The following is a 24,438-nucleotide window of genomic DNA, read 5'->3' as shown; positions in this document are numbered from 1 at the left end:
CAACTGAAACGCCAAAATTCCTAGGGCCGCCAAAAAGTTCAGTACTCCTGCCTACTCTGGCGCCAAGACGCCCTTGGGCATACGTTGCGCTTTACAAGTCTATAAATCAAATCAATCAAATCATTATGTTATCACCTCTGTAGCTAGTTGATCTTCTGCCTCGCAATACGTTTTCAGGGGTATATTTCTATAGGTGGCCCACCTTGCCCAAATTTTGGTGTGTTTCTGCGGGCATCCTGGAGCTATGAAAACAGGGAGTTCCAATTCCATGATAAAATCCATACCCGCCTTCTAAAGCACCACTCGGGGAGGGCTCTCCGTTTTCTATTTTTTGGCAATGACCCAGGAACAACAAATATCTTTTATACCTATTTCCCCCTATAGGGTCTGTGCTATGCAATAATGTTAATTTTGGAGATCTGGGTATGTCCCATGCAAGCACTTCAGTCAGACAATTTAATACCACACGCCAGAAATTATCAAGAACTGGACACGACCAGAGTGTGTGTATGAATGTACCTTCTTCTACATGACATCGAAGACAGAGCGGAGACGCAATCAGTCTCGCCTTCCATAACCTATGTCTGGTGTAGCAAACTCTGTGTAAATATTTGAAGTGGATGAGGCGGAGTCGGGTGGAGACCCCTGTTTTGTGCGGTGATTGTAGCGTCCCCGCCCAATCATCATCCTCATTCTGGCCGATATCAGTATCTCATGTAGCTCATAAGGATTCTAAATTTGTGGGACTATTAGTGACGAGACTTTGGTAAATTGTGTAGATTTTGTGAACTCCTAGATCCCCCATCAACAATTTGCCCTCTAATGGGCTAAATTCTGGTATGGTAGTCAGGTCATATATGGGTGAAGGGCATGTCGCAGTTGTAGGAATTTTATAGAATTGCATATGGGGCATGGAGAAGTCTTTACGGAGGCTCTCGAAAGATTTTAGTACTGTTGGCTTCATGACATCTCCAAGGGTGGAGAGTCCAATTCGGTCCCAATTTCTGAATCCCTAGAGGTCCGCGATTTGTGGGAGCAGTCAGTTTTTGCCAAAGCAAAGTGGCTTGTGTTAGACAGATTCTTTGACTATTTGGAAAAGTTCCTTTGTGTGGCTGGCTGCTTTCTTGTTTTTTTTGATGTGCTGGTGATAGTTGCCGAGGGCTATTTTGTGAGCCGCTCTGTTTGCGGGGTTCTTGGTGGCCCGCCATTGTTTCAAGATATCAGTACAAGGCAGTACACTTACAATGCAAGATGTAAACAAAAGTAAGTCCATGATACACAGCCAAATTAGAGCATTTGGTGCCCAATAAGCACCTAGCCTCCTTCATCTGTAATAGAGTGGCCCTTAGAGAGCATGCAAGCAGAAGAATTTGTGTGCAAAAGTCCCTTACTATCCCTTGCCTTGCAGCTTCACTAGGGGCCCTGGCTTACAGTAGACTCCCACATTAGCAGACCAAGATACCTAGATAGTTGGGTACGTGGGAGACCTGTGGTAGTTCAGCAGGCACGTAACTTTAAAAAATAGAACAACTCGACTGGCTGAGAGGGCTTTTTTCCTCATTGTTTGCCTCGTTCCCATGGTAGCATGAAGCTCCTGTGAGCCCAGCAGGAGCTTGCCCTCTGATTGGCTGGCTGCAGTCTGAAGAAAAATGTTGCGCTGCCATTACAGGATTAGTGGACTCTATCCCTGTGTCCTGAAAATCAAAATAAAATAAGGTATAAGGGGACAGGGTAGGGGTACGCTGAACCCCTGTACCTTGTGGCGAGTCCCAAAAGGCCCCACCTGGGTCAAATAAAAAATGGGTTTTTTTGGGTTGGAGCTGCAACCCACCGGGATCCAGCACAGCCCCTGTGTACTCCAGCGGGAGTCCCTCGGAAAGCGTCATGACCCCCTTGCTCCCACAAGAGTCCTGCCAAATCAGGAAAACAATCTAAAAAAAAGGAGCCGGTTAGGGTCCACTGGTGTTGGGAAGTGGGAGTGGGCCGGAAGATGGGCAGAAGGGTAGGCGCAGGGCCACTCTGTAGACCAAACCCTGCAGCAAACCCCACCACGCACACAGGCAAAGGCTCTGCGTAGTGTTGAGTTGCCAGAGTTAGGAATGGTAATAAAATCTTAATTGATGTTAAAAAATCCTTTGAATTCACTGACAAACCAAAGGTTAAAGTAATGTTATAGTAAGGTATGAAAAAATATCCTACTTTACCTTCAAAAACCCTCCAAAATTCACTGAAAGACCCAAAGGTTAAAGCAACGTTATAGGTAGATAAAAATGTAAAAAAACACTAAAATTCACCAGTTATAGTTAAATGAAGTAAATATAACTTGCACACTTGCCATGCACAGATAAGGACCTCACATATTACATCACCCATGATATATTTTATGAAATCATTGATAACGTCACTGATGACATCTCAAATGACATTATTAATGACATCATTGTCATGGCGAGTGCAGAGACCCTCAGCATTTCTTTTATATAAAATGCTACTTTTTCACCTAACTATAACGTCACTTAGAGCTTTGTGTTTTTTCAGTGAATATATGTGTATATATATATATTCACTGAAAAAACCATAGGTTTCACACATGTTATAGTTAGTGGAAATTTTACTGATAAAAAACCAATGAAATTGCCCCGTTATAGTTAGCGCAGGCAACTATAACTCACGCGACCGCAATCCTCTGCTGATGCTAATACTGTATTTAGACACTTATTTGCCCATGTCTTCTTCCATACATTTTTAGCTATACATATATTACAAATATTTTTTTTTCATAAAGACACATATGTCATCAGCAGAGGATTGCGGTCGCGTGAGTTATAGTTGCCTGCGCTAACTATAACGGGGCAATTTCATTGGTTTTTTATCAGTAAAATTTCCACTAACTATAACATGTGTGAAACCTATGGTTTTTTCAGTGAATTTGCAAGGTTTTTTAAATGCTAATTCCTAACTATAACGTGTGTGAAACCTATGGTTTTTTCAGTGAATTAGTACGGTTTTTTAAATGCTAAGTTTTTTTCCCTTATAATAAGCCCTGTACATTTGGTGGCCTACGGCCACCAAAAGCACAGGGGGTGGGGTAAGTGTGGATAGTGTTTTTTTCCATTGTAATAAGCCCAGCACATTTGGTGGCCTTCGGCCACCAAAAGCACAGGGGGTGGGGTAAGTGTGGATAGTGTTTTTTTTATTTTTATTTTTTTACCGTACGCTTACCGTAAGCGTACGGTAAGCGTACCCCGCGAAATTGCCGAAAAAAAAATAAAACCGTTTTTGCACTTGGGGGATGTTTGGGGACTCCCTCAACATGACTATGTGGGAGGGAGTTGTCAAAACAGCCCCTTTACATGTTTTTGGGCTTCCGATTTTAAAAATCTCTCTCAGTGCGAGAGACAAAATGGCGGCCGCCGCTTCCTGGTTTCGGCCGATTCGAATGTTTACTAAGATCTAAGAGCCAATCAGAATCGCGCTCGCGCACGCCACCGTACGCTTACCGTAAGCGTACGGTAAGCGTACCGTAAGCTGGCTCAGATATATATATTGATTTAAAGGCTATTTTCTCAGAATCTACTGAACAGATTTACACCAAACCTACAAAAGGCACTTCCTTGACCTAGGGACTACCTCTCTGCCAAATTTTGAGTAATTCTGTTCAGCCATTCGGGCTGTAGCTCGTTCTAAAGGTCCTATGGAAAAATGCATGGGAAAAACGCGTTTTGGGACCCCCCTTTTATCTCAGCCCCCGCTTGACGAATCCCCCCGAGACTTTCAGGGTAGGAGCGGAGCGTAGCGCCCCACCTATTTTGAGAAATTCGCGAGGATTCGTCGACCGGCGCCAAAGTTATTCAAAATAGAATGTTGAGGTTTTCCTATGGAAACGTGGTCCTAACTATAACTACCTACTGGCTATCGCCAGTAGGTAATATATGTATGAATGTGTGTGTGTGTATGTATATATATATATAAATATATATATATATTACCTACTGGCAGTCGCCAGTAGGTAGTTATAGTTAGGACCTATTTTCCATAGGAAATCCGCAACATTCTATTTGGAATAACGTTGGCGCCGATTGACGAATCATTGCGAACTTTTCCAAACTTTTGGCCAGCTCCGGTCCGCTCCAATCCTGAAAATTTCACGGTGATTTGTCAAGCGGGGGCCGAGAAAAAAGGGGGGTCCCAAAACACATTTTCCCCATGCATTTTCCCATAGGACCTGTTGACGCAGCTACAGCCTGAACTGCTAAACGGAATTACACCAAATTTGGCAAAGAGGTAGTCCTCAGTTCAGACTCGTGCCTTTTGCTTAAATGGTGTAAATCAGTTCAGTAGTTCTTGAGAAAATTAGAGTTAAAAAGATAGATATATCTGGGCGGAGCCTAACCACACATCTCATCGTGAGTACTTCATCCAAGAAGTGTTGGCAGCCATCTTGGGACCAATATACATGATAGCACCTCATTAAAAAGCATTGCAGTTAATAGAAGGTTTTAAGACTTTAGTTACATTATAAATCATTTGTTGATGGTACCATACTCATTTTAGGAATTGTGGTGTGTTCTAAGGTGATTTTACCATGTGAAAAAGCCTTCTGCTGTGATATCATGAATCATGTTTGAGAGAAAACTATTTTCTCATGCTTTTCTCACAGAGGTTTGGAAGGTGATCTATAAGCTAAACTGAGAGCATATTTTCTGTAAATTCACATTATCTTTCTCAGTCATCTGAGAATGAAGTCTGACATTCTCAGTAAAACATGTACATCCAACAAGGGCAGAGACTGTCAGTTGATTCCTTTGTGTTCTACTGCAGCTTCCCAGAGTGTTCTAAAGAACAACTAGAGCGCTAACAGTCCTACTTATGACAAACGTATGGCACACCTAAAGCCATCTTGATTGGAATAAAGTGGTAACTCTTAAAACATTTAATGTAAAAAGGAACAAATTGAGGGGGTTCATTTTGCCATAGAAATTATGATTAGTGCTGCAGAAAGAAAGATTAGGGCACATTTTCAGTGACTTCTCAAATCCTCTTCTATTTCATAAAAAAATTCTGACATGCAGACTGAAACATTCACTTTCAATACCAGCAGCAGACTTCCCTGGTGAGCAGTAGCTTTACTACAGTGATCTAATAAGCAACTAGAGTGCTAACATTCTGAATTTATGGTAAATGTGTGACACATCTGAATGCCTTCTTGATGGAATCACAGTAAAAAACTGAAAGTATTTCCTACTGAGGAGACTGTAGTAAATGAGGAAATTAGGAAACTTCATAACAAATTAGTCTCCCAAAATGGCCACCAGAGACAAAAGAGCCCAAATGTAGCCCAAATATCACCCAGATGTAGCCCAAGTATAGCCCAATGACAGAATGTCCCAAAGTGTTCTAACGAAGAACTAGAGTGCTAACAGTCTTACTTATGACAAAAGTATGGCACACCTGTAGCCATCTTGATTGGAATAACGTGGTAACACTTAAAACATTTAATTTACAAAGGAACAAAATGAGGGGGTTCATTTTGCCATAGAAATTATGATTAGTGCTGAAGAAAGAAAAATTAGGGCACATTTTGACTTCTCAAATTCTCTTCTATTTCATAAAAAAAAATTCTGACATGCAGACTGAAACATGCACTTTTAATACCAGCAGCAGACTTTCGTGGTGAGCAGTAGCTTTACTACAGTGATCTAATGAGCAACTAGAGTGCTAACATTCAGAATTTATGGCAAATGTGTGACATATCTGACTACCTTCTTGATGGAATCAAAGTAAAAAACTGAAAGCATTTCCTACTGAGGAGACTGCAGTAAATAAGGAAATTAGGAAACTTCATAACAAATAATTCTCCCAAGATGGCCACCAGAGACAAAAGAGCCCAAATGCAGCACAAATATCACCCAGATGTAGCCCACATGTAGCCCAATGACAGAAGTGTGCAAAACACGTATTTTTTGTGTATTTGCAGTTTTATATAGTGCAGACTTGTCAGGTATTGGAGTGCTTTACATGAGCATTGGTTACATCACACAAGATCAAATTCATTTTGGTTGTAGACATGGGGAGATTCAGTGATTTGACCAGAATCACAGAATGTTGAGCTGAAGCAGAAACTCCAACCTGGTTCCCCAGTTGCAAAGTCTGCAGCTCTGGAAGTAATACCACAACCTCTCCCCTAAGTGCAACATTTAATCAAGTGGTCAACTGGATAAAAAAACATAAAGATTACAAATAATTTAAAAGTTCTTTGTCGCTATTTGAAAACTCAGACAATATGTCCTCATTTTAGTTTTTTAGAGCACTAACCATAATTTTGATGCAAATAAGACCCTCTCATATATGTAATTTCTAAAGGAAATGCTCTAGGTATTACAGTTTTGATTACATCAAGATGATGTCAGGCGTTCCACACTTTTGTAATAAATATAGAATGTTAGCAATCTAGTTGTTCATTGGGATACTGTTGAGAGGCAGAAGGGAGAGGCAGTGGTAGTACAACCATACATGCCAACAGACCCGTTTCAGCCAGGAAACGTCCAATGTTTTTAAGCTCAAATGGGCTTTATTTGATCTGTCTCCTGTCTACAATCTCCTCTTTTTCAATGTAACTCAAAGAGGAAAATCAATACCCCAGTTTTTTTTCAAAATCTCCCTCTTACCAAGTTCAAAATGTTTGCAAGTATGGTACATTGGATCATGGTAGGCAGGAGGAATTGGGGTAGGGACATGGACTCGGATAACAGAGGACAGGAGGGACATGGAGAGGTGCACCAAACTGACCCTACAGGGCAGGCATCAGGGTTTGCAGCAGCACAATACACCACACAGGGCATGCGGGATGGGAGTGCAGCACAACAATCCATAGAAAGCAATAGGGAGGGGACAGGACCATGCACATGGACAACAGAGAACAGAGGGGAAAGAGGCAATGGTAGATAGCTGACCATAATGGACAGACAGGAGAGGAAGCTGCAGCATAACAGACCATAAAGGGCAGGAGGGACGGATCAGGGGCATTACAATGGAGCAGACAAGCCAGGAGGGAGGGAATAGGGGTCTGCACAAGGAAACAGAGGGCTGGGGGCAAGGGAGCAGGCCAGGAGCAGCAAGATGACCATGGAGGTCAGGCAGGATGGGCACTAGAAACAAGACACACCATGGAGAGCAACAGTGAGACTATGGTGGCATACACACATACCATGGAGGGAAGGTGGGAGGGGGTCAGGGGCAGATAGCTGACCACACAGGGAAGGTGGGAGGGGTCATGGCAGCACAGAAGACCATGCATGGCAAGCGGGAGGGTTAGTGGCAGCACAATGGCTATGATGGGCAAGAAGGAGGGTGCAGGGGCATGCACAAAGGACCATGGAGGATAGAAGGGAGGGTCAGGACCTGGGCACAGACAAGAGAGTTCAGGGGAAGGGGCCTCACAACAGACCGCGTAGGGCAGGCAGGAGGAGCAGTTGCAGCACAACAGACCAGGAAGGGCAGAAGGGTGTGGCAGTAAAATGGACCATGGAGGACAGGAGGAAAGGGATAGGGGCATGGCATGTGGACAGGTAGGGTGGAGGTGGCAGGGCCAGTTTACAGTCATCTGACAATGCTAGGCAGGTGGGAGGGGAGTGGCAGCTCAACAGAACACTCAGAGTAGATAGGAGTGGCAGGTCCATGGAACATGGTGGGCAAAAAGGATGGAGCAGGGGCATGAACAAAGACATCGGAGGGCAGGGGGAAGGAGAATAGGGGCAGAGGCTAAGCAGGAGGTCAATGATGGGCCATAGAATTGGGCAAATGGAGGGCAGGAGGAGTGGACTGGAACATCATGCTAAATGGAGGACAGTGACAGCACATCAGACCATGCATGGCAGGAGGGAGGAGGCTAGTACATGGATTCAGACAACAGAGGATAGGGAGGAGGTGGATGGGGCAGCAAGCTAACTGTTCAGAGAAGGTGGGTATTAGGAACTTTATTGTTTTTAAAATGTGTGTCTGTGCGAACTACTTAAAATATAAACAAGTATGCAGCATAATCTCACTTTTATTCCGGAAGAAGAGGACGTTTGTGACTGTGACTCCGGGCTCACTTGGCAGAAACACCCCCTGACCCTCCACCCCCCATTGCAAAATGTAATGCCTGTGAAAAGGGTAGGTGGACGCAGTGTTATATAGAACATAGTCCTGTGAGCACGATTGAAAATGAAAACTAGATATAGTATATGGTATAAACTATGCACCAAAAAGTGTGATATAAGATGAACCGGGGCGTGAAATATAATATGCAATACATTGTGCGCAATGACAGATTCATTGGAGAGCGCGAGATAGCACAGGCACTAGCGCGTGCTATGCGATATGTGCCTTGGAGTGTAATATACACAGGGCAGTGTTGTGTAACCTAACTAGTCTCTAAAGTTGTAATATAAAATATGTGCTGGGGAGTGTAACGTTGCATATGCACTGTGACAAAGATATGGATCCCAGATTGTAATATGTATGGCATAGCACTGTGTGTTATAACATAGGCATCGAGGAAGACAGGTTAGATGGGGCAATATAACCTGTGCGAAGGCAAGTGTGGCATGACATATTCACGGGGTTGTGTTACAGTGCACATGGGCTAGAGAGTGTCTTAGCATACTCACTAGCTGGTGGAATACAACACAGAGTTGTGTGGCACTCGGCGGGCACTGGTGGGTGTAACACAGCATTGAGCTCAGCCAGGAGCACGCTGTGACTCTCAAGTGAGGTTCGTCTCCTTTCCAGAGAGTAAAATAAAAAGTATTACACATCCGGCGGTGGATTTGTGTTTTATGAACCGTGAGGGGGGTTTCTTACATAATGTGGTCGAATTTTTGTCGAATCCCCTTTGAATGGCTTAGTGTGCGTGTGTATTAAATGTGCCCATCAATAGCTACCCATGTTTGTATAAATAAATGACAAGGGTGTCTACTTGGAGAGTACCCACCGGCGGGGGCGCCGGGATTAGGCATGGTAGGGCGTCAGACACGTCAGAGCTTCACTAGCGGTGTAAATACATTCCACGTGGATTCATTGTATGCATAGTCGCCTTTTAACGAATAGCACACAAATCGTTATGGTGATAGGTACATACGGTTTGTCCAGCATGTCCTAGGTGTTTCTATAAATATATATAGTTTTTAAATTATAAAAAACAAAGGCCGGCCCCGGGGGATGTGGTCCCCGGGGCCATAAGTGACCTGAGGAGGGGGGCAACGCAGCCCCCCTCCTACAGATTTTTTTTTTAAAAAGGCCATGACCGGGGGGTTGTGGTCCCCGGGGCCGATTAAGGCCTTGGGAGGGGGGCCACGAGGCCCCCTTCCAAATAAAATTTTTTCAACAAAAAAAAATTAGGGTGCAGGCCCTGGGGGATGGGGTCCCCAGGGCCAATTATTTTGAAAAAGAAGGGGGGCCACACAGCCCTCCTTCTTTAGAAAATTTAATAAATTAAAACACCGGCATTGCGCCGGAGGCCACGCCCCCTCCTTGCAGCGCTCTGCAAACACGCCCCCTGGCCAGTTGTAAGTTGAGGAATTAATTCCCCTTCAATACTGAGGGTCCCTGAGGGCCAACTAGCCCAACAGGTATCTCCAGTATGCACCAGGGAGCTGCGTTGCAGACAGGTGTTCTGAAGCCACGCCCCTTTTTACACCTCTATGCAACGCAGCTCTGTGGTGCTTACTGGAGGTACCTAGTGGGCTAGTTTGACCCTAGGGACCCTTAGGATTCAAGTGGACTTAATCTCTCAACTTAGAACTGCCACAGGGCGCGTTTACACAGTGGTGAAGGGAGGGGACGGGGCCTGAGGTGACGTGTGCAAACACGCCCTGTGGCGCGTTTTAAGTTGGGGAAATAATTCCCTTTCAATCCTGAGGGACCCTGGGGGCCCACTAGCCCACCAGGTGCTTCCAGTAAGCGCCACTGCTCTGCGTTACAGAGAGGTGATGCAGGCCTTGCCCCTTTTTACACCTCTGCATCTGCAATGGCGCTTACTGGACGTACCTAGTGGGCTATTTTGCCCCTAGGGAACCTCAGGATTCAAGGGGACTTAATCTGCCAACTTAAAACGTCCACAGGGCGTGTTTACACAGTGGGGAAGGGAGGGGATGGGGCCTGAGGTGACGTGTGCAAACACGCCCTATGGCGCGTTTTAAGTTGGGGAAATAATTCCCCTTCAATCCTGAGGGCCCCTGGGGGCTAACTAGCCCACCAGGTGCTTCCAGTAAGAGCCACTGAGCTGCGTTGCAGAGAGGTGGTCCAGGCCGTGCCACTTTTTACACCTCTCTGCCACACATCTCTGTAGCGCTTACTGGAGGTACCTAGTGTGCTAGTTGGACCCTAGGGACCCTCAGGATTCAAATGAACTTAATCTCCCAACTAAAGTTGGCCACAGGGCGTGTTTACACAGTGGTGAAGGGAGGGGACGGGCCTGAGTTAACGTGTTCAAACACGCCCTGTGGCGCGTTTTAAGTTGGGGAAATAATTCCCCTTCAATCCTGAGGGACCCTGGGGGCCAACTAGCCCACCAGGTGCTTCCAGTAAGCGCCACTGCACTGCGTTGCAGAGAGGTGGTCTAGGCCATGCCCCTTTTTACATTTCTCTGCAACGCAGCTCTGTGGCGCTTACTGTAGGCACCTAGTGGTCTAGTTGGACCCTAGGGACCCTCAGGATTCAAATGAACTTAATCTCCCAACTAAAAACGTCCACAGGGCGTTTTTACACAGTGGTGAAGGGAGGGGACGGGGCCTGAGTTAACGTGTGTAAACACGCCCTGTGGCGCGTTTTAAGTTGGGGAAATAATTCCCTTTCAATCCTAAGGGACCCTGGGGGCCAACTAGCCCACCAGGTGCTTCCAGTAAGCGCCACTGTGCTGCGTTGTAGAGAGGTGGTCTAGGCTATGCCCCTTTTTACATCTCTCTGCAATGCAGCTCTGTGGCGCTTACTGGAGGTACCTAGTGGTCTTGTTGGACCCTAGGGACCCTCTGGATTCAAGGGGACTTAATCTCCCAACCTAAAACGGCCACAGGGCGTGTTTACACAGTGGGGAAGGGAGGGGACAGGGCCTGAGGTGACGTGCGCAAACACGCCCTGTGGCGCATTTTAAGAGGTAGTTTTAATCTCCTGCCCTATTATATACTAGGGGCTTACAGAGGAGGTCATGCTAATCACAGGGGGACCCCAACGCATAGTGTTCCCTAGTGTGTGTAGGTGTTTTCACTGTATTCTGAGTGTCTTTTAACATAGCACTGGCTCTAGAACTGGTTAGTCAGACTCAGTTACCACCAGCATCCGTCTGAAAAAGTTGAGGGTACAGGATGATTTTGCAACAAGGCTTCTTTCTGCTCTTCTGTTTGTTCTTTCTGCACGTTATCCTTCTTCCTGCACTTTTCTTCGTCTTTGAGGACTTTTGTTGCTTCTTTCTGCATTTCTTTTTTTTCTTTGTGCGTTTTTTCTTCTTTCTTCACATGTCCTATCTCTGTAGGCATAGTTAGAAATTAGCATTTAAAAAACCTTTGAAATTCACTGAAAAAACCATAGATTTCAGGCACGTTATAGTTAGGAATTAGCATTTAAAAAAACCTTAGAAATTCACAAAAAAAACATAGGTTTCAGGGGCGTTATAGTTAGCTGGACTTTTCACTCGTACAAAACCATTGAAATTCCCCCGTTATAGTTAGTTCAGCTAACTATAACTCGCTTTAGCAATGCACTGCTGATGACGTCACATATTACATCACTCATGACATGGTCAGTGACATCACTCATGACATCACTGATGACATCTCAAATGACATCACTGATGACATCATCCTTGTGATAGAGTGGCAGACCTCCTCTCCCCCTAATATAACCTTTGATACACACATTCAAAAATAGAAACTAAAATGTTCAAAACAATGGACAAACCAATACCAATTACAACAACCTATTCAGTAATTCTAAGATCCACATACACATCCACTCATTCACCAACAGTCCTATACAGTCACTCATACATGTACTCACTCATCATATGTACTCATACACCTATACATCCTGTTACACAACACCACTCATCCATAGAGTTACTCACACACATAGTCACTCATGCTAATAATCAAACATCCATTTACTTGCATATACAGTTATACACACACCACCACACTTACTTCTACAGAAACTTACACATACTTAGTCTTTTAAACAATCACTTATAGAAACACATACTTATTCATACAGGAACTCTTCCAATCTCTCACTCTCACATATACTCACTTATATACACCAATAGTCACATATACTAGTTTAAAACATATGTAGTTACTCATAAAGACACTATTGAGACTTTCATTCACTCACTAACACACCCATACACACACTCATCCACCCATACAGTCCTGCACACATGCTGTCTTCAACACATACAAAGAGTGAGTCACTCATTCATGCACCTATGCACTACGTAATACCCCCCACCGAACCATACACTCAGACACTCATACTGATACTCAAAAAACCAATTAATAACCTATATAGACACTCATGTAGCTACTCACCAACCCATGCAGCCACTTATACACAAAGTGAGAGACTGATACAGATATTTACATATTTAAACACTACTCACTAAGCCATGTATTCACTAAGATACACTTAATCAGTCAGTTATACAATCAATTTTTCAAAAACAAATCATCCATTTAGACACTGATATACCCATTTATTCTTCCATCGACCTTGAGATATACATATATAAAACATATGTAGTTTTCAGAAAAACACACATTCACTGGATGATGTCATCAGTGATGTCATTTGAGATGTCATCAGTGATGTCATGAGTGATGTCACTGACCATGTCATGAGTGATGTAATATGTGACGTCATCAGCAGTGCATTGCGGGCGCGTGAGTGATAGTTAGCTGAACTAACTATAAGGGGGAATTTCAATGGTTTTGTACGAGTGAAAAGTCCAGCTAACTATTACGCCCCTGAAACCTATGTTTTTTTAGTGAATATATATATATACATTTTGCACATGATCTCCTAATCCCCAATTCTAATTGTTGAATTTGTTTCAGTTATGTTGATTCTTGTTTATGCCTTACTCTTTAAAGCATCTGGACGTACAACAAGCCTTGCATGTACTATATAAAATCCCCAAATTAATTAAAAATACCTCAGGTTTCTTTTTCCATTCTACCTCCTCACCGTTGGTATGCCTGTTTCATATTGCCACTCATTTTGTTCCGATATACCTACTCCCTCTCTATCATTGTTTTCTGAATTGTTTACTTGTTTTGAACTGCTTACCTATCTCTGCTTAGCTCTGCTACTAGACCTATAATTTCTGTCTCTCCTAACTTCGGGGTCCTTATTTTCCCCAAACCTGCGAGTTGCCTCTTCTACTTGACCTAGCCCTCCTCTCGCCTTATATGGTGTTGTCTTTGGTCTGCTTCTCCATCAGTCTCTTCCACTTCTGTCCTTTCTTTACTACCCGCTCCTTTTGCCCCAGCCAATTGCCTTGCTCCAGTTTATTCCACTATTTTTATTTGCTGGTTCATTCTGCTGTGATAGGGGATTGGCTGATCCACCCCAACCAGTCTCATCCTTCCTGCCCTTTCTCCATCTTCTCTCCTTCGCCACCTCTTCTTCTCATTCCAAGTTGGGTGTCTTGGTCTGTTTTGTGTTTGACTTGCAGATGTACTCCCAGATTTTGTCACTCCTCCATCTGCTTCTTCCAGGTCTCGTGAAGGCGGAGATGCCACCTGTCGCTCAGCAGTGGGAGACTCCCAACACTCGGTGGGATCCAGGGCCTCCTGCCTCTGAAGTAACCTATCCCAGCCGGTTGGTAGCACTGAGCTTAGGCGGAGAGGTGCAGACGCAGCAGCTGGACACCCGGGTCAGGAGTGATACTGAACAGGTATGTGAGGCAGCACATTATATTGAGGTACTTTGCCAAAGCAGAGATCCTCAGATCTTCTGACATCTGGGGATGGATAGCACAAGTCTCTCTTCTAAGTGGTTAATGTGATGTACACACCACACACGCCCAACATGACATAACACTGTCTGTTTTCTCTTGTATCTGCTTAACATTACCTTGCTCCCCTTTAATGCTTTTCTTGTTTGGTCAGTTCCCCATAGCACTTTGAAGCACTCTCTGGTCAGCATGAGCACTATACAAGCAATTAGCAGAAAAGAGCATCATTCGCTTCTTCCCTTTTGTATATGACTCTCCCTCCGTTACAATCCCTTCAGCATTCTGTTCCCCACAGATGGTAAAGTGTCGGCGGGACATGACATCTAATCGAAGGTCAGATGTGAGGGCTCTTCTATGAAGAGATGTAAAGAGTGCGCTCCTATTTATTCAAGGTGTAGAGGGAGAAGGAAAGTCCTTTGGAGAAAAGTTGGAATCTGCAGACAGCCAAGTGCCTCTGAATCATAGGTCAATATTAATTGTGCAGAGTTAGTCACATATTAAGTACTATCTGACATGCATCAGCCCTTTAATAAAGCAAACACAATGCATACTTTGGACAGTTCAGGTTGTCAACCGCGTGTTGGTGATTCTTAAATCCTGAACGTTGGATGATATTGGGCAACCTCTGCCCATCCTCCAGCACTGGGTATAGAACACCGAACAGAGTAAGACTGGACCATCTTAAGGAAGTTGCCCAGGCCATGGTGTGCTCTAAGGAATCTGGAAAGGCATTCACATTATTTTGATGTATAAGAGGTACTACTACGGGGAGGGTGGTTTGTCAATTGCTGGATATTGCTATGTGACATGCATCTCTATGTCTGTTACCATGTTTGAAGGAAATTAATAAACATATTAAAAAAAAAAAAAAATAAGAGGTACTACTAGCAAAACACTTATTGTTTTGTCTCTAAAGATATGGTTTCTTTTGTACTCTCGAAATGCTCTCTCATCTCTCCATTCATTCCCACTCCTAGTCTTACTTTATTCTTAATTCCTGTTGTCCATCAACCACACTCTCTCCTCCTGTCTATTATCCTCTTTCTGGTACAACCGACTGCTCTTTTTCCAGAATGTTTACCTCTCCCTCACCCGTAAAACAACAAAACCCAATATGAGAGATGAGATTGTTAAACTTGTCCTCATTCTCCCTGTGCATTCCTTCCACTAGTCTGCCTAGTTTTTCTCACTGGTCCCATTTTACCTCTTCCATCCTCTCACTACCTCCTTCCTGCTTCAATGAATCCATTTCTCTTCCCATGTGTCTGCCTTTTGCCACCTCTGTGCTCCTTCAAATTATTTTTCCCCATTCCACATGCAATCCCCTCTTCCCTCTGCCCTCAAAAAATGTCACACCATTGTTTAATCTGAAGTCTCCCTCCTCCCACATTTCCATCTCCTTTGAACTGTCCCTTCTTGGGTCTGTTCCCTATTATTCCTCCTCTGCACACCCCACTTGTCCTTAACTCCTTTCACCCCTTGTTCGGACATGGTGACGAAATACCCTGATGAACAAATTCTCTGTCCACTCGGTCTATTATACGTCGGGCAGACCGCCAGGTTTAAATGTACTCGGTGTACACTTTCCTCTGAAGGCCCAAGGGAGTACAGGCCGTCAGAGGTAAACCATCCGCCCATCCACTGTATTTAGAGTAAGTAGTCAAATATTTTTTTTACTGTCTGCCACCACGAGGAATATCCTGGTGGTAAGGGACAGAAGAAATTTAAAAAATGACCGCCACAGTATGGGAGAAAGCGCCTTTGATTTTGGGGCTAATTGTTTTTTCTTTTCCAAAACAAACTTCTGCTTTGGGAGTTTGTTTTTGGAAAAGAAAAAAAACTTTGTACATTTTGGTGCAAATGTCTATTACCAATGATGGAAGTTTACAAGACTTTTAAACGGACCGCTATGATGGCAGTTCATACAGACCGATAGAGGCCACCGCAGGGCGAGTGGTGAACTCTAAATTTAGTGGGTGGAGTAAAGGCAGGATGGCTGACGTAAAGACCTCTGTCACCCTGTTGGCCTTTACTCTGTCCACCAAACGCTAAATTGAGTAGATTTTAGGGGTTGGGATTCCAGGTTTAGACCCTTTGACTTGGGACTTCAGTTTTGGTGTTATAATTAGGCTGATGGATTTTCTTCTTGGATCTTAGTTTTGAGGTTTAAGGCTTAAGGGTAAGGATTATGCTCATATGTAATGTAGTATACATTTATATGTTTAAGAGGTTGACTGGTAGGATTTGGCGCAGGAGTTTAGCTATAGTCATTGGCTAAGTTTCAGACTTAGGGTTACATTTCAGTGTTTACGTTTAGTGGATAGGAATTAAGTTTATGACTTTAAGTTTTGGCATAGAAATTTAGGAATTATTTGACAAGGCATACCTGTGGATATGGAGTTCAGTTTATTTTTATATTTAGGAGCTTAGTCTTTGGTTTGTAAATGTGATAGTGCAAGTGTTTACGTTATGGCAGGGAGGTTTGCTTTAATGCCACAGAGTTAATGTTTACAGCTTTAGTGTCCAGGTTTAGATTTAAAGTTGCTTAGGCTTACAGACCTAGGTTTAGGGACTCAGGTCTTAGATTATGGACTTAATGTTTAGAAGGTTTTAGGTATTTATGTATTGGGTTAGACTTGTAGCTATGGGTTTAGTCTGTGGATTTAGACTTTGGGGTTAGAGTATAAGGGGCCTGTTCACAAACTGCATTTTGTAGCAGGTGAATCAGTACTACAAAATGCTATTCATTAATGTACAACCAGGAACCTCCACCTCTCCTTTATTTTCTGTAGAGAGATATCCACATTTGTAAGCCTTAATGTTATTAGTAAATGTGGGAGGCATAAGGGGGAATGGCTGGTAAATGGAAGATACTTATACAAAAGGGAGGAGTTTAAGAGTTACCACAGCCTCAAAGTTGACAAAACAGTGGCATTGGAGTAAGTCAAGCATCCACATGGCCACTCAGAGGTTAAACAACACCCTCACAAAGCCAAAATAATGGAGCAGGAAGGGGCTAGAAATAACACCCCATCGGAAATAATATTAAATAAATAGCATTATTTTGACTTTTAACGTGTCTGTATATTTTTTTTTGGGGGGGGGGGAGTTTTATATAGCGCTAACTCAACCCGAAGGTATCAGGAATCAGAGTGCTTTCCATGGGTACCAGTTGCATTACAGAAGGACACATTCATTTTTTTTAGGTACGGGGAGATTAAGTGATTTGCCCAGAATCACAGGATCCACCCCAAGCAGTTCCCTCCGGGATCCCTGGTCTGTCGTCAGGTGGTTCAATGAGCCGACGGAACAAAAACCAGCTGTATTACCACATAACTGAATTAAATTAAATTAACACTTTGGAGTAGTTGCTAGTTGCAGGTTTAATAACCAGTCATAACGCGTTTCAACAGCAGAGCTGTCTTGATCACATATATATATAAGCTTCTATACATAAAAGCTTCTGTTTGAGGCCTCAGCCTCATGAGGGAGTAGCACACGCCTGGAGGAGCGCGCCATCCCACAAATATATCCACAAAGTTTCCAAGACAGGCACTCACTTAGGAACAGTTCTGATACAGCAATTGTATTTTTGAGTGACACAACTCATAACACATTTCTGCTTTGAGCCAAAGTTAAGCTTAGTTTTTAATTTAGTTAGGCCGAGTTTTAGGATATGGGGTTAGGCTTTGGGGTGGGAGTTTAAGTTGAAGGCTGTGACTGTGCTTAGAGGTTGGGCTTAGATGTAGGGTTTGCTTAGAGGATGGGCTTGGATTTAGATACAGGCTTGAGTGCCTGGTTGGTTTATAGTCTCGATTAACCCCTGTGCCAGTTCATTTTAAAATATCTTTGTTAGATTCATAAAGAATAACGTACAGCAGTACATTAGCAAATTGACTTAAACTCCGAAATCACCTCCACCCCCACATTGGGATTTTAACTAGGAATGCTTATACCTTAATGTAAACTTAGTATATAGAGTTCATAAAATGCAACAGCGCAGTTATCAGGAATATGGGGAATCTGTAAGATAAAATACTTATTTACGTTACTGTTGGGGTTTCTTACAGATGCATACAAAAATGCAAAATGCTCAAACAAATAAGAATACAAATACATAGGTGGTTCAACTAAAAGTAGTCAAAAAGAACCACATTTGTCATTTCCTGAAGAGACCCTGGCATGATGCAGCACTGGCTTTGTGTTATGTAACATGGGGTGAATTTTGTGAGCAGCAGTGGTGGCTGGTGTATTCAAGGAGATTTGCCTCTAGCAAATCTGGGCAAGTATTATGTAGTGGATGCAGTGTTCATGTTTAAACAAGTGCACTGGGCGCAAACATGAACAGTGCGCCTGATTACAATGAATGCGTTGCCCTCAGGGCTGCTGTTAACTTGGGCTTCCCTGGAGGCAGAGCATTCAGTGAAATGCAGAGCGACTGCTTTAATGAACCACTCGATTTTTAGGTCTCGCCTGGCGTAGGCTGCACGCATGCGCAGTCTCGCTGGCCAGATTTAATGAGATGTGGTATTTTCTGTAAGAGGCATTAAGCCCCGCCCCTCTTTTCCATTGGCTGGCGTCACCGTTTATGCTAAACGGTGGCCAGCCATTTGAAAAGAGGTGTCCGTGACGTATTTGCTTGGCTTTCCGAGCCGTCCAATTTGGACTGACTCGCTTGCTTTGCGTTGGTCGCAAAAGGTTTCTTATCTTTATGGGGCCAAACACATGGCCCCATAAAGACAAGAAACCTTTTGGCAGAAGCCGAGCAAATACGTCATGGCGAGCGCTTGTGCGATGTGAGCATGCGCAGAGCCTTTCGGTCCTAGCGTCGCCTCTTGTTATTCGAATGTACGTGCCGTAGCCCGAAGATACCAATGCTGAGCGGAGGGGGCAGGCCACTGTGCTGGGTATGCTCCGGGGACAGGCTGTAGTTTGGAGCAGACACTGGGTTTCCATTGGTAATTACACATCCTGTGCTTAATTACACAGTAACGGGCTCCAAATATTATCCAGATTCCGGTCTGCGGAAGAAGAGTAAACTTCCAGTCAATGGCATTTCCTTACTGATGAAAGCACCCACTTTTCCACGTTGTTCCTACGTCATAAACAGGTCTCCCCAACAGCACAGGTATGCGTCTCTTGGCACCCCAAGGGCTTAGATCATTCTGCACCACAACGAGAGGACAGGGGTCTCTAATCCCCAGTGCCAAGTGCAGAGGGTCACACAGGCCCAGGGTGCCGTCCACATGGACTGTGTAACATGGGCGTGGGTCTCACAAGAAACAACGACGGGCATCGAAAGAAAGTGCTGGCGGGGCAGACACTCGGGTACAAGGGCCCGCGAGGCACAATGCTGAGTAGGGCACAACAGTTTCCTTTATAGGGGGTGCACTGGCTCTTAGATTCATTGTATCCGAAGCAGACTCCTACTGATATTGGAAAGCGGTGATGTTTCTGGTTTTAGTTCTTTGCAAACTTGAATGACTGACTGACTGCCCAGCCTCTTCCATCTTGACTGAAATGGTAAATGCTCGTTTCACTTCCTCTGATTGTTCCAAACTCTGAATTCTTTAAAATTATCAGCATCCCTCACAGCATCCGGAGCCCAGAGCAGGGATTGCAGGGAGAGGGGTGTGTGTTACAAGAACATGTGCTGCAGGGGATATTGTGCCTGACAGGGAGTGCCGAGAGCAATCGCTGCAGGACGAATTGGAGACAGGAAGGATTAGGAAGTGGGCCGTGCGGAGCTATAAGCGAGCTTTTGGCTGTTTTTTTTGTGTGGGGGGAGGTGCGCGAGGGATGTTTCTTGTGACTCAAAGCATGCAGCAGGGGGGGTTCCACGGCCAGATTGCGGTGACCTAGCAGACGCCCAGAAACGGCTCTAACTGCTGGAGTTGCAGTGTTGTGTTGGTGAGGAATGAGGTGCATTGGAAGAGCCCTGTTCGGACTCCAGTGCTGGAACAGCAGTGTGCGGCAGACCAGGACTGATGTGGTTTGGCAGAGCTGTGCGTGGGTCCTTGCGGAAGAACAGTAGATTTACAGTTGATTTTATTTTTTGAAAGTTTTATATAAAGGTGAATGAGGGTGTGCGCAGTGCGGGAGATATTTTTCCTTGTAGTTGAGTAGCTTGCTCCTCTCTACACACTGCCAGCCCCATATGTGATGGCGCTTCGGTGACCCCGACAACATCACCCTGCAGGTTGTGCGTATACTCTGCCCTGCATGCTTTCCATCTGGGCATATTGAGCCCATATGCCGGGCCAGGCTTATACTTGTGCCCAGTGTTGCACATAAATAATGTGCTACTTTCTGCTTACTGCCCTGCGTATACTGTGGGTTAGGTAACAATTTGGTGCGAACTTTTAACTCAGTGATGGGCAGGCAGCCTACACTAGGTCTCCACTTTGTGCCATGGATGCACACGGTTGCCCAGCTCTGTATTCGCCAAGGAGAAGATATATTCAGAGATGCACATGCGCTCGGCGCCACCCTACATTTAAGCGCTGCTTCCGTCCTAGTTCCCTTTTCAATCTTCTCTCATACTTCCCCCCCACCTTCACAGTTTTGCTCTGACTTCCGCCACACATTCTCTCACCCTCATCTCTCTGGTTCTCCACCTGCACCACTGATTCTTCCACCCACTCCAGCTTCACCAGTTCACTTTCTCACCACTAACTTTCCCCCTCTCTTCCTTACCACACTGCCCCCTATCGTTCCTTCTCATGCACATTCCTAAGTGACTTACTCCGCGCACAGACAACAGGGACAACAAATCGTCCATAAAAAAATATAAACAGTTAACCTCCACTGCTCGCTCTCACTTTCACTCTGGCCATTGCCCCTATTTCCCAGTTTCCCTCTGCTCCACTGTTATTCCTTGGTTCTCTCCCACCTCAAACTCTTCTTCCGTCGCCTGCATATTTTCCACATTCATTCATTCTCGCACCTGGGTCTCTGCCTTTTACTTCTACATATTTCTTTACAGTTTCTCTGTCTCCCAGTTCCATTGTCCTCTCTTCCTCCTCGTCCTTCATCGGTCACCCTCCCATGTCCACGTCCTACAGGGTCTCCCCATCATCTCCCACCTTTCTCTTACCTTTGCCTCCCCCACTCCCTCCCCCTCTAGCTCCACCAGTCTCCTTACAGATTCCACCTTTCTTCTATTTTTTTGCCCCCACCTTCTGCAAACGGCATCATTTCTATTTCTCACCGCTCCACCATCACCCTTCCCTTTCCCCATTCATCTCTAGCGCTTATTCCCTCACCACTACGTGCTCCATCGCCCTTCTCTTCCCTATACAATCAGCATAATTTCACTCAAAGCTACACACTTCCACACCACACAATTCAACTCTTCACATTTCCATTCCACACCACATACAGCAAACCACATCATTCAACTCAACAACACAATTACACAACACACCACATACATTCAATCCATACCACAGAATTCCACATCATGCCACAAAAAACAACAGTAAACTCCTCTACATACCACTCCCGAACACAAAATACCATTCCAAATAATTACACTCCATAATGCACAATGCCACTCCACATAATTCCAGTGCACTCATTACCACATCTTTACTATCCACAAAAAAAACTGCACACCATACCACATAATTCCACTACACTAATCCGCTCCACACCACACAATTCTACCTCATAGAATTCCACAACTAACAATATCAATTCAACCCACACAATTCCACTCCACACCACCTACATCCACTACACTCCAAACCAAAGCACATGGGTAAAAAATATTATCATTTACAACGCAAATAGCTCTAACTCTCACAAATGCGAGACCTATTGCATTGCAAATGCTTGTTCACTGTGCAGGCGGCAGCCACCTACACTTTAGAGAGGGTACAGAGATCTCCCTGCAGGCGGGTGCAGTGAGTGTCTGCACCCGTCTTCAGGGAAATGTCTGGGGGGTCCATGCAACCTCATTTATGCCAATAAGAGGGCTGCCCTCAGGGGGCGTGCTGACAGTGCACCACCTTTTTGTCAGGGTGCCTACTGTTTTCTTTTTTGAGTTTGCATCCACGTCCATAATATGGCGCAGAGGCAAAGAGATTCGCTTCAGAGGCCATGACCCATGCAAATGAGGGAATGCCCTCTCGAGATGTGCGCCCAGAAGCGTCTGCGGCCTTTTCTGTAATAGCAAAGTGCCCTGGGACGCACATGCCCATTGCGCCCCCATGGGACTTTGTGTAATACTGTTCCAGGTGTTTGTGTTATTGGAGAGAAAATGGACTGTCCCAGTGTTTTATAATTCAAGTCGTTTAGTGACACTCTCTCTGGTTCCGTCCCTACTTCACAAATCTGCTTGTCATGGCAGATACAGAGCCTGCAAGCATAAACAGCTTAACGAGGCCATTGGTGTAGAGAAAAAATACTACTGTCTTGGCCCAATCCTGTATCTCTAATAGTCAGCACAAATTATGTTTCTTTGTTGGTATCAGCTGGGATTTTTAGGACTTTTGTGACTTCTTTCACCAGATGGGGCTCCATAAAAGGTGAACAATTCCTGCCTGAGGGCATATGGGCAGAATCAAGTCCCTCACCCCCCACCCCCCTTGCATCTCCATGTAGCTTATCAGTATATAGTGGCGCAGACTTTATCTTTTTTTGGTAGATGTGGTCCAGCTGAGATGGCTGGATGTGTGAGTTCAGGTGCAGATTAACACAATATTTATCACAATAAAGAAAAATATTTAACCAAAGTTATGTGTTTGCATAGAAATACATCACCAGTATCAGTATACAAATCACAAATGTGAAAGTACATTAGCCTGTTTGGTGAGAAGATGACTCCATGTGACAGGAACACTGGTTTTTCCGGTGCCACTCTTTCTTTTAACATGTCGGGTGTGTTAGTCCAGTTGGTTCAGTTGTAGGAAAGCAAGACTACAACTTCTCTTGTGCACTGTTTTGTTTAATGAAAGCCCAGGCTGTAAACAAGATTTCCCAAAGACTGTCATCCCGGTACCCTTTCCGCAATTAGTGCATATTCCAATGCTGTATGGTAAAGACAGCTGCAGGTTTTGTGGTGTAAATTAACATTTCTAGTGGGTAAATGGACTCCTGCATTTAGATAAGCTGGGCCACAGATATCATATTCTGTGGTCGACTCTGCAGCTGAACACAAGGTGTTTAAAGGACCTTATGTTCTAAGACCCCTTCATTGATGAGAGGTGTCAAGCAAGAAATCAAATAGGCCTATACCATCTAACAAATACTTTCCAGGACATTAACTCCAGACATTGAGATCTGAAATTTGCATGGTGCTCTTAACGGTGTATGAGGTCGAGTCTCTTAGGGCCTACGGAGCACCACTGTGATCTTGATAATAAGTGAGAGAGAGAATGGTGCCCAAACTTGCGTGCCCTTTTGAAGAAATTTTATAGGCAGATCTTCTTAAAGGCTTAAAGGCTTTTCTGCAACAGGAATTGACTGTAGTGCACCCTGTACATCAAGGACCATCTCTTATTGGCTAGCTGCTTCCCTACCTCCTAGACCAGCTCCATGAACCAGAATAAACCTTACATCAGCAATAGACACTTCTGTTGGGGGACTGCCCAACAGGGTGACTTCTCCATGAGCCAGTTGAGCTGCAATGCATGCGATGGGGTGCGTGACAGGGGCATGGTTAGGGCAGAACCATGACATTTTGGACCCTGATTGTAATTTCTTAACATCAAAGACGCCAAGGTGTCATGTACTGGGAGTGCTGTATGAAACTACTAGTGTACAATGAAAATAGATGCAATTAGCCAGACATGCAATTTATTATAGATGTTTTTGCGTGAAATACACAGGGTCAAGACGGATTTGCACATGGCTGAGTTCAAACTGGAATGGCATGGTGAGCAAAAACACAATGGATTTAAGCCCAGATCTCTGTACTGGGGTGAATGTATAACATTGTTCTGCGTTCTGTCCCTCAATTGTTTTTTTTGCATTTGTCACCCCGAGTGGAACGGGTATGCCCAGACGTGGGTCCCGTGCTCTCCATGCCACTGGAGTCAAGCTATCCTGGCTGATGAGGGCTGAAAGCCCGAAACCGGTCCTAGTATGCTTTGTTCCAGTCCAGGGAGGACCTGGCCTGGCAGTTCGGGCTGGACTGTTACCATTGGACACAGGGTCAAGACTGATTTACATATGGCTGGGTTCAAATTGGAATGGCATGGTGAGCAAAAAAACGATATACTGAGGTGTAGACCTCAATGAGTGCATCGTGTGTCACAGATGCCAGTAAAATAGCTCAGCGAGTCAAGCCCTCACTTTTGAAACCTCTGGTCTGGTAGGGTTAATGGAGTCAAATCCTTTCTGGAGCATGATTCTAAGAGTAATCGTCTGGGCTAGTGGTAGCCTCATGCACAATGCTAGTCGTCATCGTATGCAATGATCGCATTTGTTTGGATGGTTGGAGT

At 44.5% G+C, this 24,438-nt stretch overlaps 1 protein-coding gene across 6 annotated transcripts in view; it reads left to right on the top strand.

Moving 5' to 3' along the window:
- The window catches only part of ADAM11 (ADAM metallopeptidase domain 11), a 789,906-nt gene that overhangs the window by 25,673 nt on the left and 739,795 nt on the right, over positions 1-24,438 (top strand). For all 6 annotated transcript variants that reach the window (XM_085646660.1, XM_085646679.1, XM_085646669.1 and 3 more), the window contains exon 2: positions 13,752-13,930. In XM_085646660.1, coding sequence (XP_085502786.1) covers positions 13,752-13,930 — 179 coding nt within the window. The remainder of the gene's footprint in view (positions 1-13,751; positions 13,931-24,438) is intronic.

This window comes from Triturus cristatus, chromosome 1_1, assembly GCF_964204655.1.
Source record: "Triturus cristatus chromosome 1_1, aTriCri1.1, whole genome shotgun sequence".
Lineage (NCBI taxonomy): Eukaryota > Metazoa > Chordata > Amphibia > Caudata > Salamandridae > Triturus > Triturus cristatus.
This window is presented reverse-complemented; position numbering and strand designations above follow the sequence as displayed.